We start from the raw sequence: 18,610 nt of genomic DNA, 5'->3' as shown, positions 1-18,610 counted from the left end.
TCCTGAGCATTTTGGAATGAACCTCGTTCATTCGCCAGTCTTTCATTCATCATGTGAGGATTATGGCAAACTTGGTTGACCAACCGACTGATCAAACATTTTTGGTTCGAATGACGTGCAACTTAATTTATATCGGCATGTTTTCACGGCACATCTGATTCTCAGACCCTTACAAGATTCTCTGCTCCCGCTTTGATGTGCATTTGTATGAACCAGATGAATTATCAGTTCCAATCGAGATTCGATACCACACTGCAAGAACCCCATCTGGCTCCTGATCAGTCCATCGTGACAAAAAGGAGGTCAATCGGGTGATGTAAATGACTCAAGACCGTAGTGTGAGATCACTTGAGCCTCTTCATCTCATCCTCCTCCACATGATGTGACTGATCTTATTGTTATGATGATGAAAGTATGAAGTCATTAATTAATATTAATAAGTTTCGCTGGACTTGAACTGCAATTTCGATTTGGATCAGGTTAAAGTGAGTGAATTTGAACAAAAGAATACCAGTCTCAACAATTTGTGAGTCTTTCGAACACCTCCTTTTCGATTTGTACTTTGATTAATTCCTCAGAGTCAAACCAACTTTCCTCACTTTACGATCAGATCATCATTTTATTATAATAGTCCCTGATACAGACATTTAACATTTTAAGTCAAAATTATCCACAATCTTGATTGGAATCCACTCTTGCATTGACTCTTGAATCCTTTTATAACTGACTGGGCTGGTTCCTTATAATTAAATTCAACTATCTCTCTTTCTTCCTCTTCCGTCATTCTCACTCAACTTCACAATTCAAACAACTCACAAACCTAAGCGTCTGGATCTTGATCCTTCATCAACGTATTCCATTTCTCCCAAATTGCTTCGCTTATTTTCAAATCACCTCATTGCCATTGACATTCGTTGCACAATCACTAATTCAACCACTGAACACCACAGGTCCATCCTTCCAAGATTACCTTTTATTATTGTTCTCGACTTCCAACTACGTTACTTGCTTTACTCTGAACATCCGATATCTTGTTCTAGGACCTCTCCATTAAATTGAAAATGTTTGTAAACACGGATTCGAGTGACCTTTCTAGCGTGTCATCTTTGAGTTCTCTATCCTCGTCATCAATCGACTCCGATTACTTCGACGTCCCCACACCTCCACTATCACCATCCCGTCAAGCTCATCGTATTCCACCGATATCAATGACTGCCGATCCCGTCAAATTCACATTGGACATGAGCTTCAATAGACATGGGTCCAACACCAACCTGGAGAAACGCTTTGCTTGTTCTATCGATCCTCTTGCTCCGCCTACTTCTTCTCAAAGCAGATCGGATACTTCAAGCATTGGGGAGAATGCTGGCGAGGAAGAATGGAAAGCGTTGTATTCGAAATGGAACTTCCCTGTCCGAACCGACAGTCCACGAGGTCTCACTTGGGGACCTTACCATACCACGCCGGATATGACTCCATCAACTTCTACTGCCTCTCTCCCATCGAGTGGAATCAAACGATTACGCACCTCGAGTAATGCGGAAAACAAATCAATGGTGACTGAGCCGAAGCGACAACGATTGGTTCCTATACTTCGTCTTCCTCGCAATCCCTTGATTGTAAGGCTTGTCATGGGCACATCGAAATCAACCTCTCAAATGAACTCAACAGAAACTGTGGCACTCCGTCAAACACCAACATCAATGACCTTTGTAGAAACCTTGACGGAAGTGTTGGTTTCTCTCCCTACATCCAAACCTTCTGTAAGACCAAGGATCACACTCAGCAGGTCGAGCAAATTGAAGTACGGCGTATAGAGTACAATCGATGATCTCGTGAGCCACATAAATCTTGCCGTCATCCAATGCTTGATTCATTAGCTGATAATGATCCCTTTTAAACCTCAGTTACCGTGATAATTCTGCTTAACGAACACAATTCAAATACTGCTTTTGTTGATACTTGACTCTCCTATCTAATTAATACAACCAGAAAAATAATTCATCTTCGTTTTTCTTGTGTTTGAATTTAATCCACACTTCTACTCACATCTTTTTGTTTGATCTTAACGCATCCCCCTTGATTAAATATTTTCGAAAAATACTTACCACTTTAATATCATGTCACTTTCTTGGATCTTAATGACAATCAAATGCCCTGCCCTTTTCAAAGATTTATTTTCTCCTTCGATCTTTCTTTGTACTTCTTGTAGCAAAACCTCAGCAATTTTCTACCTGTGTAATATAGGTTCCTGTACTTTTTCATGATCTACCTGGTACATTCTACGTATACACAAACTTGACAGTCGACTCTCGAGTCTCAGCCCATAAGAGTTTTGCTTCAAATCTGTTGAGAAAATCAATCACACTTCATATAAAGTTTTCAGATCGTCAAAATAAATGCAGTAGGATTTGTATTATCTCCTCTCCAAATTGTTGTTGAACAAAGTAAGACTTTGCAAATGAATTTGTAGAACGTGAAGATTATATCACAGCGGGTTACGGTTTAACAAGTCCATTTAGAAGATCACTTGAAAATATACAATATGAAGATATGAAGACGTAGGTGAGAATAGGCATGAACAGAAGGCGAAATCGAATGAAGTGAGAGTAGGACAAAGTGTACGAACTCGGAGTCGAAGGAGTGAACTCTGAAGAATGGAAACTGTATCATGGGATTTGGGTTATACATATCATATCTGAACATGGCTTTACAGATGTAGATATCCTATGATTACCCTTCACAACTCCATACAAATCAGCATAAACCATTGAGATCAAATATTCAATGATCACTTTCAACCCAGTATAACTGAATTAGATACAAGTTAAGGAAATTAAATCTTTAAAAGATCAACTTGTTTTGTCTTTTAAACATTGCTTTTGCAATTTAAACATTACACAATCACAATATGCAAAATCAAATTTGGTAATCTGAAACTAATCATCTGCTATCACACAGGTAAATAAGCCACCATTCATAATCATTACCTTGAGTCTGACAAAGATCCAAAATTGAAAGTCAGAAAACACTTGATCAAAACAGAGAGCTTTCCACAAAGACTCATTTTTTAGTGTAAAGGGGACAGTGTTTTGAATCTTTTGCACGTTTGATAATTGTTCCTCTACACCTTCTTTTGCTGTAAAAGGTGTGAGTTTACTGGTGAATTTCCCAATTGGAAGATCACATTTCAGCTGCTCTTGTTATTTCAGCTGATTTCAAAATGAACACTACAGTCAGATGTGCAGCATCAAGCAACGCAAGAGGGTATTGAGTCTAATGGACCAAGAAGTATTTTGACTTCACAGGATTGACATACCAAACTCAAAAGTATGTACAAGGCATGGAAACAAGAAAAATATGTCTGTATTTAGTCTTGATCAAGTCAAAAAACTGTTAGGTTTCAGTCCAAAAACTTTCTTGGCCATTTTCTCATCTCATTGTCTCATAGCAAGTAAATATGTGCAATCATCAAAGTTAGTTAGGACAAAGCTCACTCCTAAATATTTCAATTTCATGAACAAAATTCCTGAATAGTCTTCAGTTGAATTACTCAAGGAATAATGCATCTGAGAAGACCAATTTCCTGCTTGCTGAGTCATGTTTTTTCATGTGGGTACATGTTACTTTGTTGCATATGCTGCTATCTCAACAAGCTACATGTATGTGGTTGGAAGAAGAGTTTTCTGTGCTGGGCTACATACACAGCAGAAAAACAAAAGCCCGAGAGAGCTGCATTACTCCGGGCCTGGCCGGGTCCATGCCTTAACACTACCCGCACAAAGCTAATTCAAATCTGGGTACGCCAGCGGCCAGATCACACCGCGGGAATTAACTCGTTTGAAGCCCGATTGAGTGAAATTTCGGTGTCCGGGTTCGAAATTTCCTCAAATCAAGAAACTCGTTCACAACTCGTTAGCATTAGGTTTGCCAATTTCCCTCGGGCTGTACCGTGTACTCTGCTGGCCCCGTGTATGTACAGTCACATGATAAAATAACAACCCCTTTCACCATTACTCGCCTTCACCTTCCTTTGTCAAGCCTTGATCAACCAGATACACAAGAAAGGAGTTCAGTGGGGAAGTGAGACAGCCAAACCGTTGGAATCAAAGGTTTTGAGAGTGCTGTGTATGTATATGTATTGTAGCGTACTCAAGGGAAATCGGCGAACATAATGCTAACGAGTTGTGAACGAGTTTCACGATTCGAGGAAATTTCGAACCCGGACACCGAAATTTCGCTCAATCGGGTTTTGAACGAGTTAATTCCCGCGGTGTCAGCTGTTCCATCCACAGAGCCCAGATGCTCTCACAACATGATCTTCTCTTTCCGAAGTTCCACCGGAACTTTGATGCCACATCTATGATAGTTGTGCACACAACATTGCCTATGAAATCCTTGAAGAGGATTTGGCTCTAGCGTTTCAAGCCATGTCCATTGATCTAGGACTCATAAACTTGATTTTGACTCATTTGGACTCAGACTTATTTGATATTTCTATTGTATGGTTCAACCATGGGTGGTAAAAGAGTACCAAGATGACGCATACAAGTCAACACTTAACCTCATCAAAAATCTTTCACTTGGCACAAAAGATGCCACTTTACATCTGCCTCGTTTCCGAACGCGTAATAGTGGGAGGTCAAACAGCAAACTCGCATCCCCTCTTTGCGGGCTGACTTTTATCTCCTAGATATGTGCCTTGTCTATGAGCTCTTATCACGGTATGTTACTTAACCCGTGAGGTTAAGAAACTGAAATTGATCTTAAGCAACTGAACTCGATTGAGGTTAAGAACCGAGATCTATTTAAGCTTGTGCTGCGAGCTCTCCAACTGGATTTCGCAAAGGTGCATCGAGTCATTCAAGTTGAATATCGTTGATGTGCAGACTGGCCATTGCACGATCGTGAAGAAATTGGATTTTATACCGATTAATTAGGAGAAGTCAACCTTTTTCAACACATGTTGGGAAGTTCACAAGAATTTGGGGTCAGAGTCATACGGCTGAGGCAAAACATTCGAGAGTATCGAGTTATTTCCTGATAATGTGATTGAAGTCGGGCTGGATGTAACATTTCATTACCTTGAGGGGTCATTTGCTTATGATAGATGACTCTGACTGTAGTCTGACCAGATTACTTAAAGCTGTTCTCGTGATCCTCCAGATGATGAAACTGATTTTATTGTCATTAATGAATGATGATAGATTTTCATCAAAGACAAGATGTAACCTTCATCATGAGCCCTTGATAATTTCGATTTGGACTTTGATTTCAATGTGAACCCAATCAATGTGGGTGTATGTCAAACAACTTGGCCTGTCCCATTTGTATCTTTCATCCTCTTGAACATCTCCTTTTGAGTCAAGCCCCATCAATTTCTGCTCTTTATTATCAGGGACAATTGTAATAGTTCCTGATAGAAATCTTCGACAGTTTGATTCCAAATAATCACCCATATTGATAATCAACTCCAACACTCAAACTATTTCGTCGTAAACTGGGTTAGTTCCTTATTACCAACTGCAACCATTCTCATTCTTTCCCTTTCTTCATTCTCATATCCAACAACTTCAACATTCAATCCACTTACAAATTCCACGCTCTAAACTCTTCATTCCTCATCAACCTCTTTCACCTACCACTTGATTACTTCTCCTTGATTGCCTTTTCCATATCAGCTCTACTCACATTTGCTGTACAGTCACTGATTCTACTACAGAATACCACAGGTACATCCCTCCAAGAGTCACTCCTATCGTTGTGCTTTATTGTTAACTGTGTTTCTCCCTTTCCCCCCACTTTCTCATCCCTTATTTCTAGGACCTCTCCCTTGAATTGAAAATGTCTGTAAACACGGATTCGAGTGACCTTTCTAGCCTGTCATCTTTGAGTTCTCTATCGTCATCATCATTCGATTCCGATTACTTCGACGTCCCCACACCTCCACTATCACCATCCCGTCAAGCTCATCGTATTCAACCGATATCAATGACTGCCGATCCCGCCAAATTCACATTGGACATGAGCTTCAATAGACATGGGTCCAACACCAACCTGGAGAAACGCTTTGCTTGTTCTATCGATCCTCTTGCTCCACCTACTTCTTCTCAAAGTAGATCGGATACTTCAAGCATTGGGGAGAATGCTAGCGAGGAAGAATGGAAAGCGTTTTATTCGAAATGGAACTTCCCTGTCCGAACCGACAGTCCACGAGGTCTCACTTGGGGGCCATACCATACTACATCGGAGGTCTCTTCCTCAACTTCCATTGGCTCTGTCTCAATGCGGAGAACCAAACGATCTCGTGAATTAAGCAATACGGAAAATGAACCACTGGTGACTGAGCCGAAACGACAACGATTGATTCCTATCCTTCGTCCTCCTCACAATCCCCTGATTGTAAGGCTTGTCGTGGGCACGCCAAAATCAACCTCTCAAATGAACTCAACTGAAACTGGGGCACCCCCACAACTTCAAGCATCTACTTCAATGACATGTGTAGAAACCTTGATGAACATATCGGTCACCCCTCCTGCGACGCAACATCCTAGAAAATCAAGGATTACTCTTAGCAGGTCCAGTAAATTGAAGTACTGTTCATAGCGAAGCATTGATGAACTTGTAAGCTTCATTAATTATAACATAGACTTGATTGATTTACGAGCTGACATTGATCACTTCTCCAGAATACAGCCGTCACCAACTTTGTAATCGAAGACGTTTCAAATATTTTTCTTGGCTTGTCGATGACTTGCTTATTAATCGCATTTCACAAATGATCCATTTTCATTCTTCTTTAGCTTCCAAACCTACATTCACGCTTCAGATCGTATCTCTTTTGTTGTATTCAAACACATTTTCCTTGATCCCATATCTTGAAAGACGCATACAAACTGAATCCCATGTTTTCGTTTGGACTTCGAATTTTTCTTCTTTTTCGTCTTTTAATCTTTCTTCGTACTTCTTGTAACAAAAACTACACGTTGTTCGATTTGTATAATAAATGGACTTGTACTTCTTTACAATCTACTTCGTACATCTTACTTGAATATGAATTTGATAGTTAGTTTTAAACCAATGAAAGTCTTTCGTTCAAATCTCGTGAGAAAATCGATTTTATGGGAATACACAAATCCAGAAACAAAACACAAAATATATCAATTACAAAGACATCTGAGACAGAAGACCGAGAGAAGATATCAACCTACGGAAAAGACAAAGAGACACTATCTCCAAAAGGCAGTCGAATCAAAAGACTAGGATTTTAAAGTGACATCCAGAGTGGCCATATTATAAGTGTGAAGAAAATCAGATGGCAGATTACTTAATTGGCAAAACTCGGATGTTTGTAACACACAAAGGAAGGTTCACGGGACTGATGAGGTCATTATGGGGTTGAGCTCACAAGTCCGAGACATTCAAGCTTATCGCTGTCTTTACTGATGATGGTTTTGCAGTCACAAAATACTTGCATGGCATGATCCATGCGCATGGATGTAACATTTCATCTCTATGTATGAGTAAGTTGGGGATGGTGAATGACTCTGACTGCAGTCTGAGATCACTTCAGCCTGTTGAGCTCCTGCTCCTCCAGACAATGGCCTGATGGTGGTAATATCTCTCTCAAGAGCAAAATGTATAATTCATCGTGAGCCATTAAATCATTTGAACTTGCACTTTGATGTCTTTGGACCCGGTGGATACTCACAAAAAATGAGTCTTTTTGGTTTGTACTTAGTATTGTTGGGAGCTTCTTTCTCTTCTTGAGTCAACCGTCTTCACTTTTTGGTGGAATCATATTATTTTAAGGAACGATTGAAACGATTCCTGATGCAGCAGGTCTCTAACCGTTTGATGATTCACAATAATAACCAATCATGATCATTATTAATGACCCCTCAACTCTCAACTTCCTTGACGCGTTTGGTGGCCTACCTTCCAATCAACTTCAATGTATCTCCCCTTTTCAACAGTACAGTCGTGATTGTTTGTCCATGTATCCCTTCACTACCCCAATCTGGCCAATAATCAAGCTTTAAGTCTTGGGACAACGGACATTGCCAGGAATTGGACCCACTGCCCGATTCACACCACATCCTCCCCAATCTGGCTCAAAAATCCATCCAGATTCTTGATATGGACATGGAGGCGGGAAGTCATCAAGACTAGAAAAAGCCAAGGAGCTTATCATGAGTATTGAGTGAGCGCTTATATACCTCCTTCCATCAGTCCACACTTTCATCCATACAATCGTCATTGTGCTGCTATATCTGTACATTCAAAATGTTGATCTTGATTGCTTTCCAATTCCACTTCTTTTTGTTATTTTTCTATAGTCTTCATCCTTATCTCAAGTCATCTCAATACTTTTCAATCTTGACTTCTCTCAGTATCATTTGATCTTGACTTTTGAGATTGTTGGTGGCTCTGAACAAGTAAGTCATATGATTCCATGACTGTATTTGTATCACGTGTTCTTTCATTTTTGATCAATTGTCTTGAATCAATTTTTGGAAATTCTTTCTACTTCATTTTGGTTTTCTTCTTTTCTCAATCTCAACTCTTATTTTACTTCCTGGTCATTTATTTGGGAGCACTTTTATTTGTGTTGCAACCTTGGTTTATGTTTTATTTTTTGTTTTTTCCTGTTCAATCAATTTCATACATGTTGCAGAATGGTTGCTTGTGTTACATTGTGTGATCAGTGCCACATCACAATAATACAAATACTACTTTTTTTACTCATCACGTGCTGCAGAAGTAACTTGGTATTTTTTTTCTGTCAGCAACACAGTGTAAAAATGACTTGTAGTGTGGTGTTGCATTGCTGACCCATGGTTGCTTAAGATTATGTGTCTAAGTTATGTATTGTGATATATGTCTGTAATCAACACAGTATGCTTGTAATGATGAGTACATCATTACATAATCTATGGATCAAGTGTACAGCTGTTCTCATAAAGTTTGCTTCTTTGATTTTTTTTTCAGCCATTGAGAGTGGTTGGGTTTGGGTTACACCTGCAAATTGGTCATATCTGTCTCTCTCAGTTGAGCTCTACACTTTCCAAGTGAATATATGTTTGTAAACAACATGATATGATTGTAATGGTGAGTACATCATTACATATTCTATGGATCCAGTGTACTACTACAACTGTTCTCATAAAGGTTGCTTCTTTTTTTCCTGCCATTGAGAGCAATTGATTCAGGGTTACACCTGTAAATTGGTCATGTCCCTCTCTCTCAATTATAAAGATATTTAGTTTTTCCTCTTCTAGCTATGACATCATAATCAATTATCTTATGATGTTGTCTCTTTTTGCTTCCTTTGTCATTCCATTCCTTGTACCAAGGATATACAAGATTCTACTCATATAAGAATGAATGTTCCTTTAGTTATGTTTTCTTTTTCTTCATCCATTCTTATCTATTGTTTTCTCGTACCATCAGGTACTTTCTCTTTACTTGACTTGTGTTCCTCATATGTTGCTGAGAACACTTTGTGCTTCATGAAGGTTTGTCTATTATACTGATGTTCTTACTAAGTAATCCATTCTTATCTATTGTTTTCTTGTACCATCAGGTACTTTCTCTCTACTTGACTTGTGTTCCTCATACGTTGCTGAGAACACTTAGTGCTTCATAAAGGTACTTTCTCTTTACTTCACTCGTGTTCCTCATACGTTGCTGAGAACACTTTGTGCTTCATAAAGCTCTCATCATTATATCAATCGAGCTCTGCACTTTCCAATTTATTTTTGATCACCTCCAAGCTGAGCTTTGTTTCAAGTTTGTGGACATGAAGCTCAATAATTTGGAAGACATGATGGCTCAACAAAGGGACAGGAGCAAGAAGTACTAGTTGTGTAGTATTAGTAATAGATATTGCAACATGAGGATCAAAAGGTACAACAAGCTTCAGAGCTCTAGCTACTATATAAAGTGTATATATTACCGTAATAGCATATGCTTATAGATGGCTCATTACAGAAGATTCCTTGTGACAATAGGGGTTGGGCAAAATTTTGACCAACCAGTTTTACGCCTTTGCGAAGTGAGTAGAAAACAGTGGAAGATGGCCGGAAAACCTGTGTGAAGGTTTCAACTGTCAGACCCGAGGTCAGTGTTGGGGCCCGATGTTTCTCCTCCAGCCCTGCCAATTGCTCAGCACACTCCGACCTGCTTTGCTTCTCAGTCTGGTCACTGGTGCAATCAATCTGTTTTTGCAATAGAGCGTAAAACACCCACTCATGTCAGTATTTTGAATGCTACCCAAGCATATGAACAAAGAAGCTGATATTTTTCATTTTTCAAGACAGACCTTCTCAAAAACTTACCGGGATTTTTTTTGGCAAAAGATCATAGGTGAAAAATCACTCGTGTTGGGGCTAAATCACAAAACAGATTTGGGCTCAGCACCAAGAGCCAGGTTAGCTTTTGCACCTTTCACAGAAGGGGCAGGGGACCTGTAAAAGGTGAAAAGGGGGTGTTTGTGTGGCTTGTAGCGGCACAAATTGCTCTTCCCTGTAAGACTTTTGAATGGATAAAGCTTTGGTGGGATCTAGGAGAACTTCATACCGGTGTGTATTTTTGCAAAGCAAAAAGAGGGACAGAAATGTTGTTGGATTATGAGTGGCTTTGATATTGTTTTTGAGCCATCTCAAAAAGGATTCCTAGAATTTTGAACTACAAGTCAATTGTGTTTGGAAACCAGTTGGTCAAAATTTTGCCCAACCCCTAATATACTTGACAGGATCAAATAGGACCATGGCTTAAAGGTCTCTTTCAAGTCCTAGTTATGTTGGCTATTGTTGTCTCAAACTCATCCATAACCTCTACAATGACTCTTTTGTTTAAGATGAGGTCATTTCAATTTGCTTCAATTTCTAGACCCAAATCAGAAAATGACCAATGACTTTGATCTTTGGATCTATTGTAGAGGCTGACAGGTGATTTTCTTCTGAGGCACTCTTGCAATCACTTTGAACAATGTACAAGGTGTGATCTTCTCATCTCTTTTACACACAAGGAATGAAGTGGATCCCTTGATGTCCTCCTTAATCATGTTGTGTCCTTTTTGCATTGGCACATAGATTGCTTCTTAGTAAATTATTAAATTGAACTGGAATTATATCATGGGATGAATGAGAATAGGATGAGCCGTTATCATTTAAGCATGCCTTCTCAGATCTCTTGAGGCTCTTCTAAGCCACACAACCTGGTTGCAAGTATTTCATTTGAATCCAATGTAATCAATGCATGGTCTATGAGCTCTTCAAGATGGCCATAAGCACCATGAAAACATGAATTCTTGCTGTGGAAATTAGATATTGGGGAGGGAAAAAAGGAAAAGTAGAAAGTTCCAATGATCTATTGTTGAGCTGTTGTAAGATTGGTCTCAATATCATCAGTTCATAGATGCCAAAGTTTGAACTTGAATAACCTTAATAGGAAGAAGAGTGACATAAATATGGACTGTTAATTTCTCTCCCCTTGGATGTAAACAACCTGAAAAATTCTCAATCTTCTCCCACTGCCTTACCAACTAGATCTGTTCCCATTGATATTCATAGTCTTTTGATGGGTTCCATTGCTGATGAAGATGATAAGCTTGAACATCTACCAGGATGTGTAGGTGATCTGGTATTATTGAGCCACATCAGGCATCTGAATGGGAAGCCCAAACTATTTGTTGTTGCTGATCATGGTGACCTGGAAAGTTACACTGCATGAGGGTGATTGAATGACAAACTTCCAATTGACCTTGACCATTGACTTGATGATCTGACAATAAACAACAACTTCAATTCAATGATTGACCTATATATCTCCACACAAGCTGCTCAAATTGTGATGAACATGGGTACAAATCCAATGGCTTTGTTTTTGGTTAATGATTACAATGGTAATGAAAATCACAAACATATTGTATGTGATAAAAGGTTTTCCGGAGTTTGTGCTTGATGGTGTGAAGTATATTGCCACAAGGAGTTTTCCTTGTTATCAAGCTGCAGGGCCACGGAGTAGGAAGAAATCTCATTTTTGAGGTGATTGAAGACAAGCTGATGCTGTAGAAAGTCCAAAGTGGAGAGCTTGATTGAGATTTCCAGAGAGCAGCACATGACCAAATTACAGGTGTAACCCTAACTCAACCGCTCACAATGGCAAAAAAAATCAAAAAAGCAACCTTTATGAGGACAGCTGTATCTTGTCTTTGAAATCTCCGCGAGCAGATCCTAGCAGCTGGAGGGTAAATTGCTTGAAAATATCACACTCAATGAACCCGGGACTAGTTTCCCAACAATCCTTTGGGACCAACAACCTCAATATTCCTTGACAGCTCTGAGCCACTCTTGTTGGAGTTGACTTGGTTGTTTCCCTATTACTTTTCCCTCAGATGGCAGTACCACTGAAATCTTTGCACATGTTGTGGCAACATCTCCCTCTCCCTCTCACTCTGTAAAAGGAGAGAAGAACAAGTCCGGGACCATAGGTGTCAGGCTAATTGGGAGACCCGCAGAGTTGGATGGCGGATGGTTTCCATATATTTCAACACCGTTGAGCTCACAGCCGAAAAAGATAGGAGGGCCCTCACCAATTACAACCACGAATAGACATCAAAGCTACTACGCTGGCAATGTATACGGGCACACTGGGGGCACTGGCACTAGGGGCGACTTTTGAACCCTCGCGAGTCGTAACAAGGAAGGTTGGCAATCATGTGGGGGAAATCAGGAGGCGCTGCACGATATGGATTGACTCTCAAATGTTGCAAGGTAGATAGAGGTAGGCGTTATGGACAACGTGAGGAGAAGTAGGTACAGTGAGCGAAGCAGGGCGAAATAGAAATAGTGGGCACATCCGCCTTGGTCGGGAATCTGCGAAATTGTAGGCTAACAGGAGAAAGGAATCATGTGATGTCAGCATAAGTCGCAGCGTTGAAAGCGATATAGGAATCAGAAATGATGAGTGGGTTCAGAGGACATGGGTTAGCATGTGATCAATAGTTTCTCCGCATGTATTGCCGATCAAAGCAAATCGGTAGAACGAAGGTATATTGGTTGTCATCACAGAAATGAAACAAGGCAGGGAAGGTGAAAATACATACCTCATGGCATGTCGAAGTCGAACCCGACGATGGGGTGAGCACCTTCAGGATTGATGAATGAGGCTCGGTGAGGGCAGGGAGTGTAGCTATAAGTCGAGGTAGTTTTGTGTCTCTCACTAAAATAGAGTGCATCACGGCTAGCTGTATCGGATGAAAATGTTAGGTTTCGTTAGGTTACACTTTGGGGTCGGCCAAATTCCTCCACCATAACCATACCTCACCCTACCAACTTTCGATTCTCTATCGCCCCCCTCAAGACCGACCAACATCTTCACGAAACGATGGGTGCCTACAAGTACATCGAGGAGCTTCAAAAGAAGAAACAGTCGGATGTCCTCCGATTCCTTCTCCGTGTGAGATGTTGGGAGTATCGACAACTCAACGTTATCCACCGTGCTTCCCGTCCATCACGTCCCGACAAAGCACGCCGACTGGGTTACAAGGTTGGTCTCTTGCTTGGCTTCATCAAATTCACTCAGCATCTTGACCATCAAGTTTTACTAGGCTAAACAAGGATATGTCATCTACCGAGTCCGTGTCCGCCGAGGAAACCGCAAGAAACCCGTGAAGAAGGGTGCAACCTTCGGTAAACCCGTTCGACAGGGTGTCAACCACCTCAAATTCCAAAGATCTCTTCGTTCAACAGCTGAAGAACGAGTGGCTCGCCGATGTGGCAACTTGAGGGTATTGAACTCTTACTGGATCAACCAGGACGGAGTCTACAAGTATTTCGAGGTACGTTCCATCAGCAATACCTTGACACGACCGAGAGCTCATGGGTTATGGTTGCAGGTTATCCTCGTTGACCCTTCGCACAAGGTTGTAAGACGTGACCCCCGCATGAACTGGATCTGCGACCCTGTTCACAAACGTCGTGAAAGTCGTGGTCTTACCGGAGCTGGAAAGAAGGTGTGTGACGGCTGTCCTACTCGGGCCAATGACCCCAAACTGACCTATTTCCTCCATAGAACCGTGGTCTTGGAAAGGGACACCGTCACAATCACCAACCGAAGAATGCTGTCTGGAGGCGGAACAACACGTGGGTTCTCTCATCTGTCCTGTATTCCCAACTCGTCATTGACTGTTCATCTTGCTTTGCCACAGTCTGTCTCTCCGTCGATACAGATAGGTCTCATCATTCCAAGTCTTCAAAATATGCGTGGTTCTCTTATAGTCTTGTTTCCTATGCAATCTATCCTTGTCCAAGAAACATGGCCCCCAAAGTTTGCCATCCTACCATCATATGCCGTATCATCGAGCAATGTGGATGTTCCACCGTAATGATTTTGTGTAGTATTATTGAAGGATGCATTCCAATGTGACGCCTCAAGGCCCAAGTTCTCGAACGTCACAAGCACGCGAAGCTGACCTACATGCCAGCCGAACCTACTGAGCTTTTGAACAAGTCATCACAACCTTCCAAATCACTTCATTCCTGATCCAGACGTTTGTCATGACACCGTTTTAAAGCTAACTCGTGCCATTCTCACCCACTACGATGTGATGCGAGTTGTTTGCGACAAGTATGGGCGTTAAAAACCTTCCCGCTGATGCCATGTCTCAATGTAAGACATCGAAATGATTGTATACATAGTAGGTAAACTCCGACTGACTTGAGATAAGAGGCGACTGCAACAATGCCACTGAATTACTTGAAGCCGTGTGAGCTTAAACTACAGGCTTTTGTAGCCAGACTCTAGGAGCATATCTCGACCATTAAGAAGGTAGCTTCGCACCCGAGTGGCACAAAAAATGAAACTCGTGTCAGTCGAAATGCAAAAATATTTTTGGGTCCAAGTGCCCTGATGTCAAAGCCAAGTAGAGTTTGACTTGAAATATTCCAACTGGGATACTCCAACAGGATGGCTATGTACCAGGATTAAGAACTATACTAAAGAAATCACACTTGAAGGTGCTGACAGGCCATCCAGAAGACAAGATAGGCAGCTACACAAATTTAGCAATTTGCATTTGAGTAGGCTGCAGGGTCAAAAGTTGTGAAGGTTTTTCAGTTTGTGTTGTGCAAGAAGTTGAGTTGGCTTTGGTAGAGAGATTAAGGAATCAGATGCTTTTTACAGCCTCCATTTGACATCAAATACAATCTGTTTTATAGGTACTCAAAGTACTCAAAACTTCTGGTACTGACAGGGAGCGTAACAGTATCAGTCTTATCCTGAGACTCACTCGCTCTGAGACTCTCTCTGAGACTCTCAGGGCTACAGAAAATAGTGGCTTTCTGTACACTCGTCGTACAGTGTGGTCAAGAATGGTGGCACTCCATAGTTCATTATTGATTCGTTTCTCAACTCTTGTTATATTTCTTACATGGTCACTAATTTCACTTATGGCATTCTGAAATAAGAATCAATCATATTCAACCTAAAAATCTTGCCATTTCCTCATCTGACATGAATCTGACCATGATCGATTGGTTCAATTTTTACTCGGCCACATGATCAATGTAAGAATTGATAATAAGAAGATGAATCGAAATACGAAGTTTTTGTCATTTTCATGTTCAATGTGATCAGACTCAGAGCGACTTCAAGATGAACTTCAATAATCTGTTCCTCAGCCTTTCCATCATATGTTGTTAAGCTCAGCTTCTAATCTCAGAATCGAAAAAGAACCAACTTGGCATCTCCCTCTTATTGGCCAATGAAGCTAATTCAAACTTCTCCTTCTCTTATAAGTTTTCACAATCAAATTCGACCGTTTGAATACCTGGCTCATCTTCTATCGTTTTTACTCTTGAAATGATATTTTCGAAGCTCTCGATCCTCGTAATGCCTCTCAACCTTTATGTTAATGTGGCTAACAGCGCGGTAAATTTTTCAAAGCTCGACTTTCAAACCGAATTACAAAGATGTCTTGAATAGTTTTCTTTCATCATTCAGAATTAGACTGTTATTTTCTTTTGGAGCGATTAATTGTTTCAATCTTCTTTATATCGTCTCTTTTGCTTCACTTTTGCCTACTTTTCACAGAGCTTATGTGACTTCCCAATCCTCATTCTTACCCAACCACTTGATTCGATGTTTTAAACAAATTATTGTAGGTTCCTTTTTGCCTTTGATTCCTTCAATTTGATCCTATTTCCTTCCAATCCATCAATCGTATACCTTTGTAGGACCCGGAATTTCAGAGAATAACAAAACACGCCACTTGAGAAGAAATTGTACTATCCCTGTATATGCCAGGTATTGTCTCAGGGAGTCTCAGTGAAAGACTGATACCGCAACTCTCCTTACTGACAAGAACATGATGGAAAGCCCACAAAAGATAGGCTTTCACACAAACAACACAGCAGAAAGAAATTGTACATTCAAGACTTGACAACTCACTGTATTGAACATGGAGAACAACTCGAATTATCATGTTGATATTGTTTTCGAAATTTTGTTAGAGCCTTGCGGGCAGTCTGTTGCTGCCTGTGGGACTGGGCGTGTTTAGCAAAGTATTCAAGAAATCTAGCGAGAACAGGGTCTTTATGGGTGGAATCATCTCCATCTACTTTGAGAAACTGCTCCATGATAGAGCTTGTCTCCTCTGAATTTTTTGTTACTAAAATTCCTATCACACTTGCTAGGGAAGGTGTCTCTCCATACTTGTTCATCTTCAGGAATACATGTACAACTACAAATATTTATGATACAAGTTAACTGATCAAGTCTTGAAGCTATCATGTAAACAGATGTCTTACATTGCGACCAGAACTTAAGGATGTCTATGATGTCCTTGGGGGTCAAACTTTGATCAAGTTGCAAACCATAAGGATGAATTTTGACTTTGGACTGAAAGAAGGGCATATAATCACTGTGTTATACTAAATGTCAGCAAGAAAGGCATACAACTTGATACAATGCCAATATTTTTCAAGGGACTTACTTGTCCTCAAGTGAGTTGTGACAGTCCAAAATAATGTCTGAGTAGGTTGTCAGTTTTGAAAGAGCGGACTCCACCCGGGCAGCTCGCAATGAGCGCAAACCAAGTGGTGCACTTTGAATACGTCTGATCAATCTGGTTTGGACAATTTGAGCTTCAATCCACAATTGCAATTTGGGATTTCTTTTAAATGTTGGGTAATGAGATTGGTCTGTGTTTAATGGATTACATTCAGTAATTATGACATCGTTGATTGAAACAGAACCCTATGGCTCACTCAAAATCCAAAAGGCAAAAAGAGCTTTCTGATCTTTTAGAGACCAATCCCCAACGAGACTTAAACCATCAGCTCCCATATCTGTCTGTGTGTCTACAAAGTCCAGAAGCTCCCTGGATTGTTTTCGGAAAATGATGATATATACGGTCAGACCTTAACATCCCTGAAATTCAAGCCAGCATGCCTTATCAACTCACTCTCCAGGCTTGCAAGAATCAATATGATCAATCATTTTGTTACCGTAGGCTTTTAAAGTTAGTCTTGCCTCGTCCTTCCAGGCAAGAAAAAATTCATTTCCGTCATGTCTCATACACGACACTCCCTGCAAGTGTCTCCAAACCATTTGCACTGTGTTGAAGGGAATGTCATAGAACCTCAGAAGCTGTCGGAGAATCTGGAAAAATATGATCTGTGTGGGTAGATCGCCTTCTGTGACCTCGAGAATTTCAATCAGCTTCTCTGCCCATAAGCTGTGTTCTAATTGCAGAATTCCGGCGATGGTCACAGGAAGGTGTTTGTCGTAACGCTCTCCATCAAAGCCCCGATAATCGTTAATGTGCACTGAGATAGTTTGGTTATTCAACTGGCCATCAAAATATTCCCGAGGTCCAACGAAAAGAAAACTCACAATTTTCCTCGAAACTTTTGGCTATCTCTGACTTCAATCTATTTGTTGCATTAGTCTTGTAGGGGGATCCTTCTCCAACGGATATCTCAGATATCTCAGTCCACGGATCAACTTCATCTACAGATACAGATGATATGTCAGTGAGATGATTTGAGTACAACAGGAAAACAGAAGTGCTTCAAGCTTACCATTGTGGCCATATTCTTGCATAAGTTGCCTTAGGCTTGGCCTTGATGATCTTGCTATATTTGGAGCCAGTGGCTCTTCTTCAATGCTTTGTAGTGCCATACTATAGACCCTATAAATGTGAACTCCTGATTGGGATAACAAATATATCAAGGTATACATAGATACGAGCTTCATTTTGAAAACACCACAAATGCAGTGATTCTGTTAAAAGGTTTTGTAGTGAAGGGAGTTGAGGGTTTACTAGTCAGAATAGACTTTAAAGTTCTACTTTTCGAGGAACCATCCATCATTTGAATACATACTAGAAAAATACCCATACAATTATTCATGCAAGAGACACTGAAACTCGTCATCCAACTCTTCATCAAGATATTTAAGGACTGATTTACAAGAAGGTTTGAAACATATGTGGAGATTTTTGTAAAAGTTACCATAGGTACACAACTGGACACATAACACAGATTCATAATGCGATCTCTCCTCGTCTTACTCATATAAGTGCTTTGAGCTCGCAGCTTGC

General features: G+C 40.5%; 4 protein-coding genes across 4 annotated transcripts; 3 read left to right on the top strand and 1 right to left on the bottom strand.

Moving 5' to 3' along the window:
- Positions 1–754: 754 nt before the first annotated feature.
- MELLADRAFT_78903 (uncharacterized protein) lies at positions 755–2,392 on the top strand (the record flags this gene model as incomplete). The annotated part of the gene is made up of 2 exons (XM_007414736.1): positions 755–1,835; positions 1,908–2,392. One exon carries the CDS (start codon positions 1,062–1,064, stop codon positions 1,815–1,817), a length of 756 nt encoding a protein of 251 aa, XP_007414798.1.
- Positions 2,393–5,844: 3,452 nt separating this feature from the next.
- On the top strand, positions 5,845–7,083 carry MELLADRAFT_117680 (uncharacterized protein; the record flags this gene model as incomplete). The annotated part of the gene is made up of 2 exons (XM_007414737.1): positions 5,845–6,624; positions 6,690–7,083. The coding sequence occupies one exon, from the start codon at positions 5,845–5,847 to the stop codon at positions 6,604–6,606; it is 762 nt and encodes a 253-aa protein (XP_007414799.1).
- Positions 7,084–13,392: 6,309 nt separating this feature from the next.
- Positions 13,393–14,240, top strand: MELLADRAFT_91790 (uncharacterized protein; the record flags this gene model as incomplete). The annotated part of the gene is made up of 5 exons (XM_007414738.1): positions 13,393–13,554; positions 13,616–13,846; positions 13,904–14,020; positions 14,080–14,150; positions 14,216–14,240. The coding sequence occupies 5 exons, from the start codon at positions 13,393–13,395 to the stop codon at positions 14,238–14,240; spliced, it is 606 nt and encodes a 201-aa protein (XP_007414800.1).
- Positions 14,241–16,747: 2,507 nt separating this feature from the next.
- On the bottom strand, positions 16,748–18,189 carry MELLADRAFT_66723 (uncharacterized protein; the record flags this gene model as incomplete). Its single annotated transcript, XM_007414706.1, has 7 exons — positions 16,748–16,773; positions 16,815–16,927; positions 17,000–17,207; positions 17,274–17,386; positions 17,471–17,834; positions 17,902–18,018; positions 18,090–18,189. 7 exons carry the CDS (start codon positions 18,187–18,189, stop codon positions 16,748–16,750), a joined length of 1,041 nt encoding a protein of 346 aa, XP_007414768.1.
- Between the last annotated feature and the right edge of the window lie 421 nt (positions 18,190–18,610).

Source organism: Melampsora larici-populina (genome assembly GCF_000204055.1).
Source record: "Melampsora larici-populina 98AG31 unplaced genomic scaffold MELLAscaffold_45, whole genome shotgun sequence".
NCBI classification, from domain to species: Eukaryota; Fungi; Basidiomycota; class Pucciniomycetes; order Pucciniales; family Melampsoraceae; genus Melampsora; species Melampsora laricis-populina.
The sequence above is the reverse complement of the archived record's forward strand: the minus strand, read 5'-3'. Positions and strand labels throughout refer to the sequence as shown.